Source organism: Gopherus flavomarginatus, chromosome 6 (assembly GCF_025201925.1).
Source record: "Gopherus flavomarginatus isolate rGopFla2 chromosome 6, rGopFla2.mat.asm, whole genome shotgun sequence".
In the NCBI taxonomy this organism is placed as follows: domain Eukaryota; kingdom Metazoa; phylum Chordata; order Testudines; family Testudinidae; genus Gopherus; species Gopherus flavomarginatus.
The window spans coordinates 73,698,547-73,713,849 of NC_066622.1; the positions used below are offsets into that span (position 1 = coordinate 73,698,547).

Consider the following 15,303-nt stretch of genomic DNA (forward strand, 5'->3'; position numbering starts at 1 on the left):
TAGTATTTGGTTTAATTGGGGGCAGCCGCACCACCTGCACCTGTGCTTCCCAAAGGTGTCAGGGAATTGTGGAATCTGTGAGTTCACTGGTAGGCTGTGGAGTGCCACTCCTTGATCCCTTGACCCTCCCAATATGGCCCTTACGCCCTGGAAGAGGAGATTGAAATCCCTCCGACTTCTGGAGAGTGCCTTCCTCCTGGAGCCTCGTGAGTCTTCCAGGAATTGGTACAGCTTGGCCTGTAGCATGGCAGGGGCTGTGAGGTCTCCAGGTTTAACTGAGCCCATGAACTCCCAGTCATACTCCAGCTGGCCCCCATCAACACCTCCTCAGCCTTTTGGGCAGGGGAGTGTTTACCCTTACTTTGATGGTGATGGAACGCTGGCATACCACCACCTTTACCACATCGTCCAGCTCGTTCCCAGACAAAGGAGTGAGTGGAGTACAGAAGCCCGTGGTGGAACGGGGAAGGGAAACAAATACAGCCCTTTGGTTAAGTGCCCCTTCTCCATGCATTTATGGAACTCAAACATCTACAAACATAAGATCCCCTCCTCCTTCCTTCTCTCTTGCTTTTCCTTGCTGCAGAAATTGCTGGTGTTGGATCATCCATGATTACAATGGACAGCCCCAAGCTTTCCCTGCCCTCAGTGTACAGCAAATTCAACACATCCATTGTTGAGCTCAACCAGGAGAAGCACGCAAACCCATAAACGATTAGTTGTATCTTTTATTAACCTCAGGGGCAAGGCCTTTTCTGCTTGTCTTTACTTGTCATTCCTTGTGACTCTGCTCCAGTGACCTTCATACTTTCTTCTTCATGCTTTTAAATCCTCGGCTGGCGCCCTGCCCAAAGCAAATGGTTGATGGGATTCTGCAACAAAAATATACCATGTTAATACAAAAATCTTAATGTCTTGTTTTTTTGTACTTATGTATGTGCCACTCAGAGCACACTTAACCGGAATGGTCACTTTGCTAAGATGCCTAACAAAAAACCAACTTAATCTGATAGGAAATGACAATGACTGCTGTTTAACAGAGAGCGCATTAGCAAAAGTTCTGCTTCACAGGGACACAGTCAGCAATGTAAAGGCAGGACCTGAATGGGGAAGGATTGGTCTGTGAGGAGACCGCATACTTCCACCTCTCCTTGGCAACCCTTTAGTTCTCCATACCCTAAACTCTTTAAAAATCCCCCTAGCCTTTATGAACGCTATTTATCATCATCATCAATGACCTCGAAGAAAACACAAAATCATGACTGATAACATTTGCAGATGATACAAAGATTGGGAGAGTGATAAAATAATGTAGAGGACATGTCACTGATTCAGAGCGATATGGATCACTTGGTTAACTGGCCCCAAGCAAATAATATGCATTTTAATACAGTTAAATGTAAAAGTATATGTTTGGGAACAAAGAATGTAGGCCATACTTATAGGATGGGGGACCCTATCCTGGGAAGCAGTGACACTGAAAGAGATTTGGAGGTCATGGCAGATAATCAACTGAACATTAGTTCCCAGTGTGACACTGTGGTCAAAAAGCTAATGTGATCCTGAGATGCATAAACGAGAATTTCAAGTAGGAGTAGAGAGGTTATTTTACCTCAGTATTTGCCACTGGTGCAACTGCTGCTGTTATACTGTGTCCAGTTCTGGTGCTCATGATTCAAGAAGGATGTTGATAGATTGGAAAGGGTCGATACAACGATTGAAGAATTAGAAAACATGCCTTACAGAATAATAGGACTGGAAAGGACCTCAAGAGGTCATCTAGTCCAGTCCCCTGCACTCATGGCAGGACCACGTATTATCTACACCATCTCTAACAGGTATTTGTCTAACCTGCTCTTAAAAATCCTCAATGATGGAGATTCCACAAACTCCCCAGACAATTTATTCCAATGCCTAACTACCCAGACAGTTAGGAAGTTTTTCCTAATGTCCCGCCTAAACCTCCCTTGCTGCTATTTACGCCCATTGCTTCTTGCCCTATCCCCAGCTGTTAAGAACAATTTTTCTCTCTCCTCCTTGTAACAACTTTTTATGTACTTGAAAACCGTTATGTCCCCTTATAATGATAAGCTAAATAGGTTGAGCTTCTTGAGTGTAACAAAATGAAGGTTAAGGGGTGACTTGATTACAGTCTACAAGTATCTATATGGGAAGCAAATATTTAATTATGGGCTCTTCAATGTAGCAGATAAAGATATAATATGATCCAAAGGCTGGAATTTGAAGCTGGACAAATTCAGACTGGAAATAAAGGCATACATTTTTAATAGTGAGAGTAATGAATCATTAGAACAATTTACCAAGGGTCATGATAAATTCTCCATCACTGACAACTTTTAAAGCAAGATTGGATGTTTTTCTAAAAGATCTGCTCTAGGAATTATGGTATTTTGGGGGAAGTTCTCTGGCCTGTGACATACAGGAAGTCAGGCCAGATGATCATAATGGTCCCTTCTGGCTTTGGAATCTATGAATGATACATTCTGTTCACATTTTGAAGGGTTTTTAACAGATGCAGTGGTGTCTGCCTACAGAAAACCTGAAACAGCATCTGTGAGGTTTGAATTTCCCTGTTCATCTCACTCAGTCGGTGAGTTATTGTTAGGCATCTGAGTTGACATGTCAACACTTAACTATTTCACTGCCCAAAGGAGAGGGGAAAAAAACATCACATTATGAAGATCTGCACAAGCCACTAAGGGTATGGCTACACTTAGAGCTGTACAGCACTGCCGTGGGAGCGCTCCCGCAGCAGCGCTTTGAAGTGCAAGTGTGGTCGCGGCGCCAGCGCTGGGAGAGAGCTCTCCCAGCGCTGCACTTACTCCACCTCCCCCTGGGGATTAGCTTACAGCGCAGGGAGCCGCGTTCCCAGCGCTGCGGCACCGTTTACAGTGGCACTTTACAGCGCTGTAGCTTGTGCTCGGGGGGGTGTTTTTTCACACCCCTGAGCGAAAAAGTTGCAGCGCTGTAAAGTGACAGTGTAGCCAAGGCCTAAGAGTAACAGCTCATTTTGGCACCATGTATGTTACACGTAGAGGATACTTCTCTTATTCCTCCCTCCTCCTAAATCAAGGAGCCAAGCCTCACCAAGGGAGAGTCAAGCCCAGCAGAACACACATGATCATTTTTTGAAAATCTGCAGTTTAATGTGAGCAGTGTCTTATTTTAGCATCTGAAGCAGAAGGACCTTATTTTGTGGGCAGAACTTGGAAAGCTACTACTCGCCCCCAATTCAACTTTTTGATAAAGTGAAGTTTAAGTTATACATTTGTATCTTAAAGGAGACTGAAAAGTCTGTGGCTAGGCCCTGTCTACACAACAAAGTTGCACTGATTTAACTTTATTGGTTTAGAAAGCAATATAGCTAAATGAGTGCAATATCCTTTTGTGGGCTTTGACATTTTTACCATTATTATGGGTAGGCAAGGCTTGAAGCCTGGGACTGAGGCCTGGGCCAAGTTAGGTAATTTTACAAAAATATTCACTCTGTTTTTCTGGACCAGTGTTAGTACTTGTGTAAGTAAGTCTCCTGCAGCTAGAGCCATTTTTCCACCATCTCATTTGAACTTTTTTCACCATATTAATGGACAATATGGTAAAAATGTGCCTGGCCAGTAGAGCCTCGTCTATACTACGGCTCCCACCAGTGCTAACGCCAACTCCGCAGAACTGGTGGAGAATTTTTGTCAAGTGACAGTGACTAGATCAGGTTTGAGAGAAAATGCAAATAATAAAACAGCAGAAATGCTGACAAGTGAATTAGATCCCTAGAATTATTTTTGAGTTAAAAACCTCAGGTGTTACTAACAATTAGGGCTGTCAATTAATCACTGTTAATTCAAGTGATTACCTCAAAACAAATTAACCCAATTAAAAAATTAAAAACTGCAGTTAATCACAATTCATCACTCCATTAAACAATAATAGAATACCAATTTAAATTTATTATAAATAGTTTTGGATGTTTTTCTACGTTTTCAAATATATTAATTTCAATTGCACAGAATACAAAATGTACAGTGCTCACTTTATATCTTTATTACAAATATTTGCACTGTAAAAAAGAAATAGCATTGATCAATTCACCTAATACAAGTACTCTAGTACGATCTCTTCATCATGAAAGTGCAACTTACAAATGTAGAATTTTTTTTTTATATTACTGCAGTCAAAAACAAAACAATGTAAAACTTCAGAGCTTACCAGTCCACTCAGTCCTACTTCCTGTTCAGCCAATCACTAAGACAAACAAGTTTGTTTATATTTACAGGAGATAATGCTGCCTACTACTTATTTACAATGTCACTTGAAAGTGAGAACAGGTATTCGCATGGCTGTTGCAGCCAGCGTTGCAAGGTATTTATCTGCCAAATATGTTAAACATTCTTATGCCCTGTCATGCTTCGACTTGCAAAATATTTGTAATAAAAATTATATAAAGTGAGCATTGTATTCTACATTGTAACTGAAATCAATATATTTGAAAATGTAGCAAAACATCCAAAAATACTCATAATAAATTTAAATTGGTACTCTATTATTGTTTACAAGTATGATTAAAACGGCAATTAATTGTGATTAATTTTTTTAATCGTTTGACGGCCCTATTAACAATACACATAATGAACTTCAAAGAAAAGAATACCTATATAGGGATAGGTTTTGACCCCCATCCTGGCCCCGTGCATTGCTGCAGTAGCATACAAGGGCTGTACAGGAACCACAATTGACTCTACGCTGCCCCTTGCAAGTCCCAGTTAACCAGAGGCTGCTCTAACTATACTGGTGGCAGTTTCAATCCACAGAGCAGCCCAGAATTTGGAACCACCTTTGCACAACCTCACCTCACCTGCTGGAGGTGCAGCACATAATCAAATCCACTTGCTTTAACTGGATCCTAAGTAAGACTCAAGAGAAGACTGCATCCCTTCCGGGTCCCCCAGGCTGGCTGATTATTTAAAAAAGGTGAATTTGAGGGCATTTCCTTGGGTCAGTGTGTGCTTCTCATTCATTACAATTCTCTGTTACTGCAAAGATTCTCAGTTGTGACCGCAAGAATCAAAGAAATGAATCACTATCAATGCACAAAGCAGTCATTTGCTGCTGCCACCTGTTAAGTACAGAAACAGCAGTTTAATCCTAGTAAACTGCAAATAAACACCAAGAATTTGCTTTTTTTCTTCAAACTCTTTGCAAACATCAATTAAAAGTCATGTTAACTTTTCAGAAGTGCTAAGCTTTGTGCATAAATGTGTATTTAGAAGGCTCAGCCCTCACTTGGGATGAGCACTTAAAGGTATCACAAGAGCATCCAAAGCCCCAGTTAAGATCATGGCCCTATTGTGTTAGGTACTGCCCCAGCACATATAAAGACCTGAATCCTGCCACAAGGCGTTTACATAAAGGAAAACAGACCTGGATTTATAGAGCTTTTTCTCCTGCAGTGATGAAATCGGGCCACTCACAGGCTGGGTAGGATTCTCCACGCTCTCACTTGGACAGATTTCCATGGAATCCACTTGCGACTGCTCGTAAGTCTCCACATTCACATCCATTGGCATGCTCACATCCAGCTTAGAGGGAGGCTTACTGTGCTTGGTGCTGCTGCAGAAACAAAACCCTCCTTTCAGGAGCTGCCAACTACCTCCTAGTCAGCTTAGGCTCAAGGGCCTACAAAAACTACAAAACAAATTAAGTAAAACAGGCTCAGGAGAGTCAGAGGAGGCCTAGCCGAGGGCAGCGAGTGTCCTTGGTCACTCTGGGTGGCCTGTAAAATGTTCAAGCAAGCAGAGCACTGCAGTGCTAGAGGGAAGCTGGCTCACAGGAGGAGCTCTCTTACAAGGGGGTCTGCAGAGTGGAGAGTCAGAACTACTGCATTACAGTACATGGGCTTCACCACAAGCTTCTTTCTTACGCCCATTAAGCTTAACTGGGTTCATCTGGCTGAGCAGGGCCAATGAGTTTCCTTCCTTCCATAGCATAGGGCATCATGCTCCAAAGAGATGAATGTTGGTGCCTGATCCATGGCTAAGAAAGACACTTTCTACAATCAGCAGTTCACTTCCTTTCTACGTTCTAAGCCATTCAACTGAAAACTAGTGATAACAGAGTGGGTTTGATTGCCTGAGAGATCACTGGCCATTGCCAGTGTCACTGCTCAGATCAGTCTGTAAGAGCCAATGGCTCTGCTCCACTGTGTGCTTACTAAACTGTTAAGGATAGCGATCACCCTTCATTGCTAAATAAGCCTCCATGGTTCCCCAGCCTTGGAATAGGAATGGCAATATTAGGGGAGAGATGAAAAAGTTGATTAGTAACATCATTGCTTCATGTAAGTGTGTCTGTATCCAAACCACTACTACATAACTTCTTACAGCCGCCTGAGAAATGGGCATGCCTATGCATGGGACCAATCAGGACTTTGCTTCTCCAGCTGTTCATGTAGCACTGAAAGGAATCCTATGTAAGTATCTACAGCAGTCTCTCTCTCTCTCCTCTTCCTCCAGACTCAGCTGCAAACTCATGGCTGGCTCCTCTCCCTTATGTTTCCACTGCTCCATGGCCAGGACAGAGAGCCAAGCACCAAACAAAGGAGCATGCCTCTGTTCTGCCATGTTTTTCCAACCAGAATAGAGAGTGCTACAGAAGAGGTGAGGGACAGGCATCATATGGCTGTGGGCAGCACCCTAACCCACAGATAGCGTGAACTGGGAGGAAATGGCTCTGGCTCTGGCCCTGGCTTGTGCAGGGTCACTGGTACCCTCTGGTTGACTTGCCAGCCTCCTCCACCTGGGATAGGATTCCTAAGCATGTGTTTGGCTCTCCAGGCCCATGCACTCACTCTGGGGATGGATTCCTGCACTTGACACAGCTTAGCAGGCCTTTCCCTGCCACCGACGCCACACTAGAGACTGTTTGCCCTTCAGCCCTGCACTCACTCACCTCCCTGAAGTACACAGGCAGAGAAGGGAACAGAGTGCACCCTTTGGAGCAGAGCAGGTGCTGCTGTGATTGCAGCTCGGCTCTGTACTTCAGGGAGAGTGCAAGGGAAGCAAGTGGCTCAGCAGAACAGGGAGGACTCACTGGTTCACTGATGAGGAGTGAGCAAATGTCTTTTTAGCACCCCTTTCACTCATGTGATGTGGCTGAGTCATCCCTGTTGGAAGGACCCGAAGGCCAGTTTTCCTTGGTTCATGAATTCGCATGCTAGGCCCTAAAATTTTTGCATTCAGTAAACAACCTCTTTATGCTCCAGAGGTCAGAAATAAACTAGTGCAATTACAGGAAGGGAATGCATGAGCTCTGGAATCTGACACTAGCTTGTGTAAATATGAAGTGCTACGGACTAAACCCAGAGAAGCAAGAGATTGCTGGATTTTCAGGTGTTCTCTGCTTCTGAGGACCAGTCCCCAGCAAACAGAAGGATAAATGCTTGCTTTGTCAGTGTACTTGGCACTTACCTTTTAGCTTTTTTTGGTTTATCAAATCGAAAATCAGAAGGATAAAGATGTACTTTGACTAAGTGATCTTTTCGGTCTTTGCTGCTCTTGAACTTCTCCGCACAGCCTTCTACCAAACACTGATACTAAAAAGCGAGGAGAGAGAAAGGTAATTCTAAAACTTATGCAGTATAAGCAAGATGGGAGTTATTCACACAGACTTTCTCCAAGGCAAGACAAGATGTCTACCTGGCACTTCTATATTGATACACAGTACTAAAGATGTATCACCATCATCTACTGGATCCTCTCTGAAAAGTGATTTAGTCCAATCACAAACTATTGGGCTCTACAACTTTTGTTTACGCATGAGGGAAAAGTCATTCCCTCCACCACAGGAACCACTGGGGGTAGTGTATTTTATGGCCTGTCTCATTAAGACCATATGATTGCGTGGTTCCTTTTAGCCTTAAAAACCTACGAAAGCCAATATAATTCACACATTACAATCTTCAAGTTACATGGGTGCGCTGAGATTGTTTCACAAAATTTGGAACTCGTTTAATTTGTTAGGAAACTACTTCTATCTCTAGTATTAGGGAGTACTTCCATCTCTGGTATTAGGAAAATATTGTTTATTTTCTGCCACCCCTTGCACATGGTTTCTTGACTGCATGTGTATGAGGTAAAGTCCAAACTACTAAGGCCCATCAGGCAAAATCCTGGAGAGTGCAATACTGGCTCCCCAAGTACCTGCACATGGTGTCAGCAGGAAACCTCCTTGATCAAAAATGTGTAGTTTACAGAGGACAGAAAAGAGAAGTATCTGCTGACTGAACTCAGGATGCTTAGATATTAGCAAAGTTGGAAGCTAGTGGATAAATGTAAAGTAATGCACATTGGAAAAAATAACCCCAACTATACATACAATATGATGGGGGCTAATTTAGCTACAACTAATCAGGAAAGAGATCTTGGTGTCATCATGGATAGTTCTCTGAAGACATCCATGCAGTATGCAGCAGCAGTCAAAAAAGTGAACAGGGTGTTAGGAATCATTAAAAAAAGTGATAGAGAGTAAGATGGAGAATATCTTATTGCCCTTATATAAATCCATGGTACGCTCACATGTTGAATACTGCATACAGATGTGGGCTCCTCATCTCAAAAAAGATATACTGGCACTAGAAAAGGTTCAGAGAATGGCAACTAAAATGATTAGGGGTTTGGAACAGTAATCTCTCCATATGAGGAGAGATTAAAGAGGCTAGGACTTTTCAGCTTGGAAAAGAGGAGATTAAGGGGGGATATGCTAGAGGTATATAAAATCATGAGTGGTGTGGAGAAAGTGAATAAGGAAAAATTATTTACTTGCTCTCATAATATAAGAACTAGGGGCCACCAAATGAAATTAATGGGCAGCAGGTTTAAAACAAATAAAAGGAAGTTCTTCTTCACACAGCGCACAGTCAACCTGCGGAACTCCTTACCTGAGGAGGTTGTGAAGGCTAGGACTATACCAGGGTTTAAAAGAGAACTAGATAAATTCATGGAGATTAAGTCCATTAATGGCTATTAGCCAGGATGGGTAAGGAATGGTGTCCCTAGCCTCTGTATGTCAGAAGGTGGAGTCGGATGGCAGGGGAGAGATCACTTGATTGTTACCTGTCAGGTTCACTCCCTTTGGGACACCTGGCATTGGCCACTGTCGGTAGACAGGATACTGGCCTGGATGGACCTTTGGTCTGACCCAGTATGGCTGTTCTTATGTTCTTAGTTTGATTAAACCAGTTAACTATTCCAGCTTCACAGATGGGCAAACCGACTACTCTAGCACTGCACATGCAGGACAGAGCCTGCTTGACAGGAGATCCATTTCCCTTGTTTCTCTCCTTTAGGTACTATTATCCTAGGGAGAAGTTAGCTCAAGTCAGACTTACACACTTGTGTTTATCCACTTATTCTTATTTTTACAAAAAGCAAAGGAGAGAGGATGGCTAGTCCTACATGCAGGAGATCTGGGTTCTACTCCTGGCACTGTGTATGACCATGGGAAAGTCTCTTCCTCTCCGAGAGCCACAGTTTCTCCATTAGAAAAACAAGAATAATACATTCTTAAATCACTGGACATTGAGGCATAAAGAACATGCAGTGCTTAGAGATCATTGGATAGAAGGAACTAGAGACTGCAAAGAATGTTATTGTTTTCCTTTTGCATGAATCAACTTGTGTCTTGTGCTCTCTCTCTAACTAGGACCGTACCAAATACACAGTCCGTTTTGGTCAATTTCAGAGTCATAGAATTTTAAAAATAGTACATTTTATGATTTCAGCTATTTAAATCTGAAATTTCAGTGTTGTAACTGTAGGGGTCCTGACCCAAAAATGAGTTGGGGGAGAGGGGGAAGCAAAATTATTGTGCAGGGGGTGGGGGTGTTACTAGAATGTTCTCACGTGCTGGATACACAATGAAATCCTTGCTTACAACTCACCATATTTTGCTTCTCTGCCATTATTTGGAAGAGAGAGTCATGCCACTCCAGGATGTGAGTATCTAACAGATGCACAGAGGGGAAAGAGCGTTTGCAGAAAGAGCACATGTTCCTGTGCAGTGTGTTGTAGTGGTGTTCATAACCCTCTAAGGTATCAAAGACCTGGCAGCACCCAACAATATGACAACAGAATTCTGACACCCTAGAAGGAAGCAATGAAAACATTTGTATTTTTAGTTTTTGTCAAGACCACCCAGAGCATGTGAATCAGTTCTTCTGCATACATCTAAATAAAATCTTTACATTATGGTAGTTTTCATTAAGATCTACTTGACACAGGAGAAGATGAGCACTATTAAACTGGAGAGACAACAGAATTAGTTTGCGAAGATTTTGTAATTAGGAACTCATATTTGTGGCTCAAACTCCTTTTACCTAACTCACAGCTAGAACCCGTGGGTCATGCATACAGAGCTGAACTTACAATTAATTATGTAATGAATTAATACTGGTCAGCAATATGAGGTATGAGCTTTATATTTCAAAATCCCGGCAGATCTCTATGAAATAGCTCACTTTGTTCTCTAGGTGCCTTCGAGTTTTTTCTGGGATGACTACTGAATATTTTGAAACTAGATGTAAATCTTGGGCAATGTGTTCATTTTGACAAGGTTATTTTCCCTGACGAAACATCCCCTGAACTCCAAATTTTTTTTAATTGACTGAAGTAATGATCTATCATGTAATTTACTCATATCTTCTAGGTTAGCTGAGATTTAAGTTTAAATTCCCCAGTACCTTTGGGAATGCATTGCCCATTTACACCCACGTTTTCTGAAGGGATGATTTATCCAGATCTGGCAAAGAGATAACCAACATTTCAGATTTAACATCATTTTAAACCCAAATGCTTCCTCAAAACCTGAATTTCTTTCAATAACTATAGGGAAAGCTTCAGGTTCAATAACTATCACATATTCGACCTGTAAGGCACTTTGTGATGTCTTCCTTCCCTCCTTCTCCGTTTCCATGATTAGCGCAAAAAATAAAGGAGATTGAAAACATCCCTGTCTCGTGTCTGTATAACTCAGACAAATAAGACTCAACTCCAATCACTTATGCTGATGTTTTTGAACTGGTGTATGGAGAAATATTCCTCTGAAGGAAAGAGGCGCCAAAGCTTATCTGAAGTTGCAACAAACAAGCAAAAAAAACTGTACCATCCATCAAGAGACCTCTCTTTGTCAAGAAATAACAAAGGGGAATCAGTTTACTTTCATCTGGTACTAGGAATGATTGAAAGTACTCCACAACTATTCAACATTTGTTTATCCTTAATGAATCCAGTCCAAGCCAGATGTATACAACACTGACAGACAGTATGGACCACAAACTGGTAGTTAGAGGGAGAATCAAAATTCAGTAAAATGCATTTTTGTTAACAGGACCCAAAACAGAATTTGAATTTGAACGACACCACTTACTTGGATCTTTCGGTCACTTCGGTAACATTTGTTAGGATATCTTGGAGATATAAGTGTCTATGAATGTCTCCATCCTGGAACAGGGAATAGCGATTATACGCATGTTACAGCAATGTGTGTTCAAAAAGCAAATTGGATATTATTTTTATTCCCAACAAGTAACTCTGTTAAAAGAGAGTTAAGAAGGAGAATACATGTTACTGTGAACTTGACTCTGGATCAAGCATAATATATTGATCTAACATAGCTAAACCCAGCTTATAGACCACGATTATAAGTGCAACTTGGCATACTCAACAGAGCCCCAGGGCTTGTGTACACACATGTACTAGCGTTCTTTACTGTTACTATCAGCTGCTTTGTTGCTAACAAGTGAGAACATAATTCACCACCCTATACCGAAAACCTACCGACCGCTATGCCTACCTTCATGCCTCCAGCTTCCATCCCGGGCACATCACACGATCCATTGTCTACAGCCAAGCACTGAGGTACAACCGCATCTGCTCTAACCCCTCAGACAGAGACCAATACCTACAAAATCTCCACCAAGCATTCTCAAAACTACAATACCCGCACGAGGAAATAAGGAAACAGATCAACAGAGCCAAACATGTACCCAGAAGCCTCCTACTGCAAGACAAATCCAAGAAAGAAACCAACAGGATTCCACTGGCCATCACATACAGTCCCCAGCTAAAACCCCTCCAACGCATCATCAGGGATCTACAACCCATCCTGAACAATGATCCCACACTTTCACAGGCCTTGGGTGGCAGGCCAGTCCTCGCCCACAGCCAACCTGAAACATATTCTCAACAGTAACTGCACACTGCACCACAGTAACTCTAGCTCAGGAACCAATCCATGCAACAAACCTCGATGCCAACTCTGCCCACATATCTACACCAGCGACACCATCACAGGACCTAACCAGATCAGCCACACCATCACCGGTTCATTCACCTGCATGTTCACCAATGTAATATACGCCATCGTATGCCAGCAATGCCCTTTTGCTATGTACATCGACCAAACTGGACAGTCTCTACGGAAAAGGAAAAATGGACACAAATCAGATATTAGGAATGGCAATATACAAAAACCTGTAGAACACTTCAACCTCCATGGCCACACTATAGCAGACCTTAAGGTGGCCATCCTGCAGCAAAAAAACTTCAGGACCAAACTTCAGAGAGAAACTGCTGAGCTTCAGTTCATCTGCAAATTTGACACCATCAGCTCAGGATTAAACAAAGACTGTGAATGGCTTGCCAACTACAAAACCAGTTTCTCCTCCCTTGGTTTTCACACCCCAACTGCTAGAACAAGGCCTCATCCTCCTTGATTGAACTCACCTCATTATCTCTAACTTGCTTGCATATATATACCTACCCCTGGAAATTTCCACTACATGCATCTGACTAAGTGGGTATTCACCCACGAAAGCTCATGCTCCAAAATGTCTGTTAGTCTATAAGGTGCCACAAGATTCTTTGCTGCTTTTACATAATTCTAGAGACGCTCAAGGTCAACGAGACTAACTCATGGGCATAATGTTTGAAAAGGATCACACATCCAAAGGGGATTCTTCTTTAGCTTAAGTGGAAAGGGGCTGTGCTTTTGGAGCAGGAGTCAAGAGTTCTGTCTGTGCCATGACTGAGAAGTTCCAAGTGGCTAAATCAGGCAGCACAGCAACAAATATGCTGCTATCATGGACTGGTTTCAGAATTTTTCTTTATAAATTAAAAAAAAAAGAAAAAGGGGGTGGGGGGGGACAGTTCACTGCAGCTTTTAAAGAAGCACAGTCACTTTGAACCATTTTACTTGTAAATTTGTTAATCTGTTTCCATACAGCTTCTTTTCTGCCATTATAATCACGTTTACACATCTGCACGCATCATGTTGCCCTAGCTGCATATCAGAGCATTCTGGAATAGACTCAGCAGTTCTTCCACAGTGCCTCACCAGATGATAGTGCCCTAACAGGCACCACTAAAACAGAACACTACACTTCAGACATCATATCACAGAAAGCTGGGAGGACGGAAGACTGACAAAACTGCTGAATGTTACAGCAAGACTGTCATGTTCCAGCCTAGGCAACACATTGAGCTGCCAGTCATGCCATTAACTAGTTACAAACTCAGTTAACAGTGCCAGAATCTATAACCAAAGGCAGAGGCCTCACTATCCAGGTGAAAGACAACAAACTCACCCTAGATGCTGGGAAAGGGGAGCGTTGTAACTCCTTCCAGGGTGCTGTCCTTGGCCCTGCTAGAGGGATCTAGTTTTTGTATCTGCTAACAAAGTCTTATATATTTGATGCCCACTTGTGTGTGTCTCACCCCAACCTGGCCGCTGAAAAGAACTCTCTGTTCCACCCTCACAACGTAGGGCCTTTTAGCTGCTGTGATGAAGAGCGGTGGTGATGGTGGCCGATGAGTCTGCACAGTTCTGCTCCTGGTCCTAACTGGTTTGGAAGTTTGTCCTCAACCTCTGTGACGAACTCTAGTGCTTGTCTCTGCTGCTCGGACATTTCCTGAGAGCTGCACAACACAGAGGATTCCTGACCGTCATTGCTACTTACACAGCTCTGAAAAGCAGCAGAGGTACTACAGCCACCTGTCTGCAGACTTAGGCTCACCTCAGTTTGCTTTGCACTAAAAGACTTTTTCTGCAACCAAAAGGTCTAGAGACATGAGGATCTACATAAAAATATGTCATGGACTGTAGCGGAGTGGACAAATAGGACCCATGTCCAAGAGCCTGAAGTCCCTGGCCATCACAATGCCCAGCCCATTGGGGATCAGGAAGATTTAACCCACAGCATTCCCCAGCTAGACCACATGAAGGACTCATCCCTGGAGGTTGCTGGGCTGGACTGGTTCCTGCCACCAGTGGGACAGGCTTACAGCCAGTCTCACAGTTTAGGGCAATTTTCCTGAAACCACAGGTCCTGAGTCACATGACTACATGAAACGCTCCCTTCGTTCAACAGGAACATAGTGTTAACTCTCCTGATTTGGGAGGAATGGGATTTTGGCTGCGGCTCGGGCCCGCCTGGCAATGCCCTGAGACGCTCCAGCCGTCTAGAAAATTTGAGCCCCCTCTTTGGCTGCCTGCCTGCCGGCGGAGGAACAGCGTGAGGAGCGAGCAGAGGTCAGGCGCGGGTAGGGGCACAGGATCAGCTCCAGGGCAGCGGGGCCACGGCGGGGATCGCGAATTCACGGGTCAGACCGAAACAGACGGTACTGCCAAACAGAGCCTCGGCTGAGTCCACCGAGTGATCTGTGCTCTCGCGGCTGGCGCCACTGGAGAGCAGGTATCTCTCGCGGGCCGGGCAGCCGGCGGGCACTGACCCCGGGCACTGGGTCGGAGGAACCTGTGGGGACGGCCGGGGGGCTGAGAACAGCGCTCGCTGCTATTCGTCCCAGCTGGCGCCGCCGAGCGCGCAGGCACCCTCTCCGCTGGGACTGCATTTCCCATCCTGCCCCTCGGGTAGCAGGTCACAGGCCACGCGAGGGCTGCCGGGAGCTGTAGTCGCAGCCGGGGCCTTACCTCAAAGAATTCGTGTTGGCGATGGAAGCGGAGGCGGCTGGGGAAGAAGCAGAACGGAGCCCGAGGCGGCGTCCGGGGCCGGACGGGCAACACGGGACGCTCCACGCGCAGCGAAACGCTGAGTTCCGGCGGCAGCAACATCCTGTCGAAGTCCCCGCGAACAGGGCGCGCTCACCGGACCGCCATCTTTTGGGGGTCAGGGGGAACGAGAAGATCGCTTCCGGGTCGGCGGGTACTTCCGGGTCACATCGGAGTGGGTCGGGTACCGTGACGTCTGGGAGCGATCCGGGGCTGTGGTTAAAGAGG

The 15,303-nt window shown here is 44.1% G+C and overlaps 1 protein-coding gene across 5 annotated transcripts; it reads right to left on the reverse strand.

The window, feature by feature from the left end:
* Positions 1 to 710: 710 nt before the first annotated feature.
* ZNF511 (zinc finger protein 511) lies at positions 711 to 15,290 on the reverse strand. 5 transcript variants are annotated; one of them, XM_050960316.1, is made up of 8 exons: positions 14,998 to 15,095; positions 13,655 to 13,985; positions 11,863 to 12,484; positions 11,437 to 11,510; positions 9,953 to 10,154; positions 7,482 to 7,606; positions 5,437 to 5,625; positions 711 to 872 (listed from the first exon to the last, which is right to left on the reverse strand). In XM_050960316.1, the coding sequence occupies exons 3-8, from the start codon at positions 11,881 to 11,883 to the stop codon at positions 803 to 805; spliced, it is 681 nt and encodes a 226-aa protein (XP_050816273.1). In that variant the 5' UTR covers positions 11,884 to 12,484; positions 13,655 to 13,985; positions 14,998 to 15,095; the 3' UTR covers positions 711 to 802. The 5 variants fall into 5 exon arrangements, with proteins under 5 accessions (XP_050816273.1, XP_050816272.1, XP_050816271.1 ...); XM_050960315.1 differs by lacking the exon at positions 14,998 to 15,095 and adding an exon at positions 14,677 to 14,891; XM_050960314.1 differs by lacking the exon at positions 14,998 to 15,095 and having other exon boundaries at positions 13,655 to 14,891.
* Between the last annotated feature and the right edge of the window lie 13 nt (positions 15,291 to 15,303).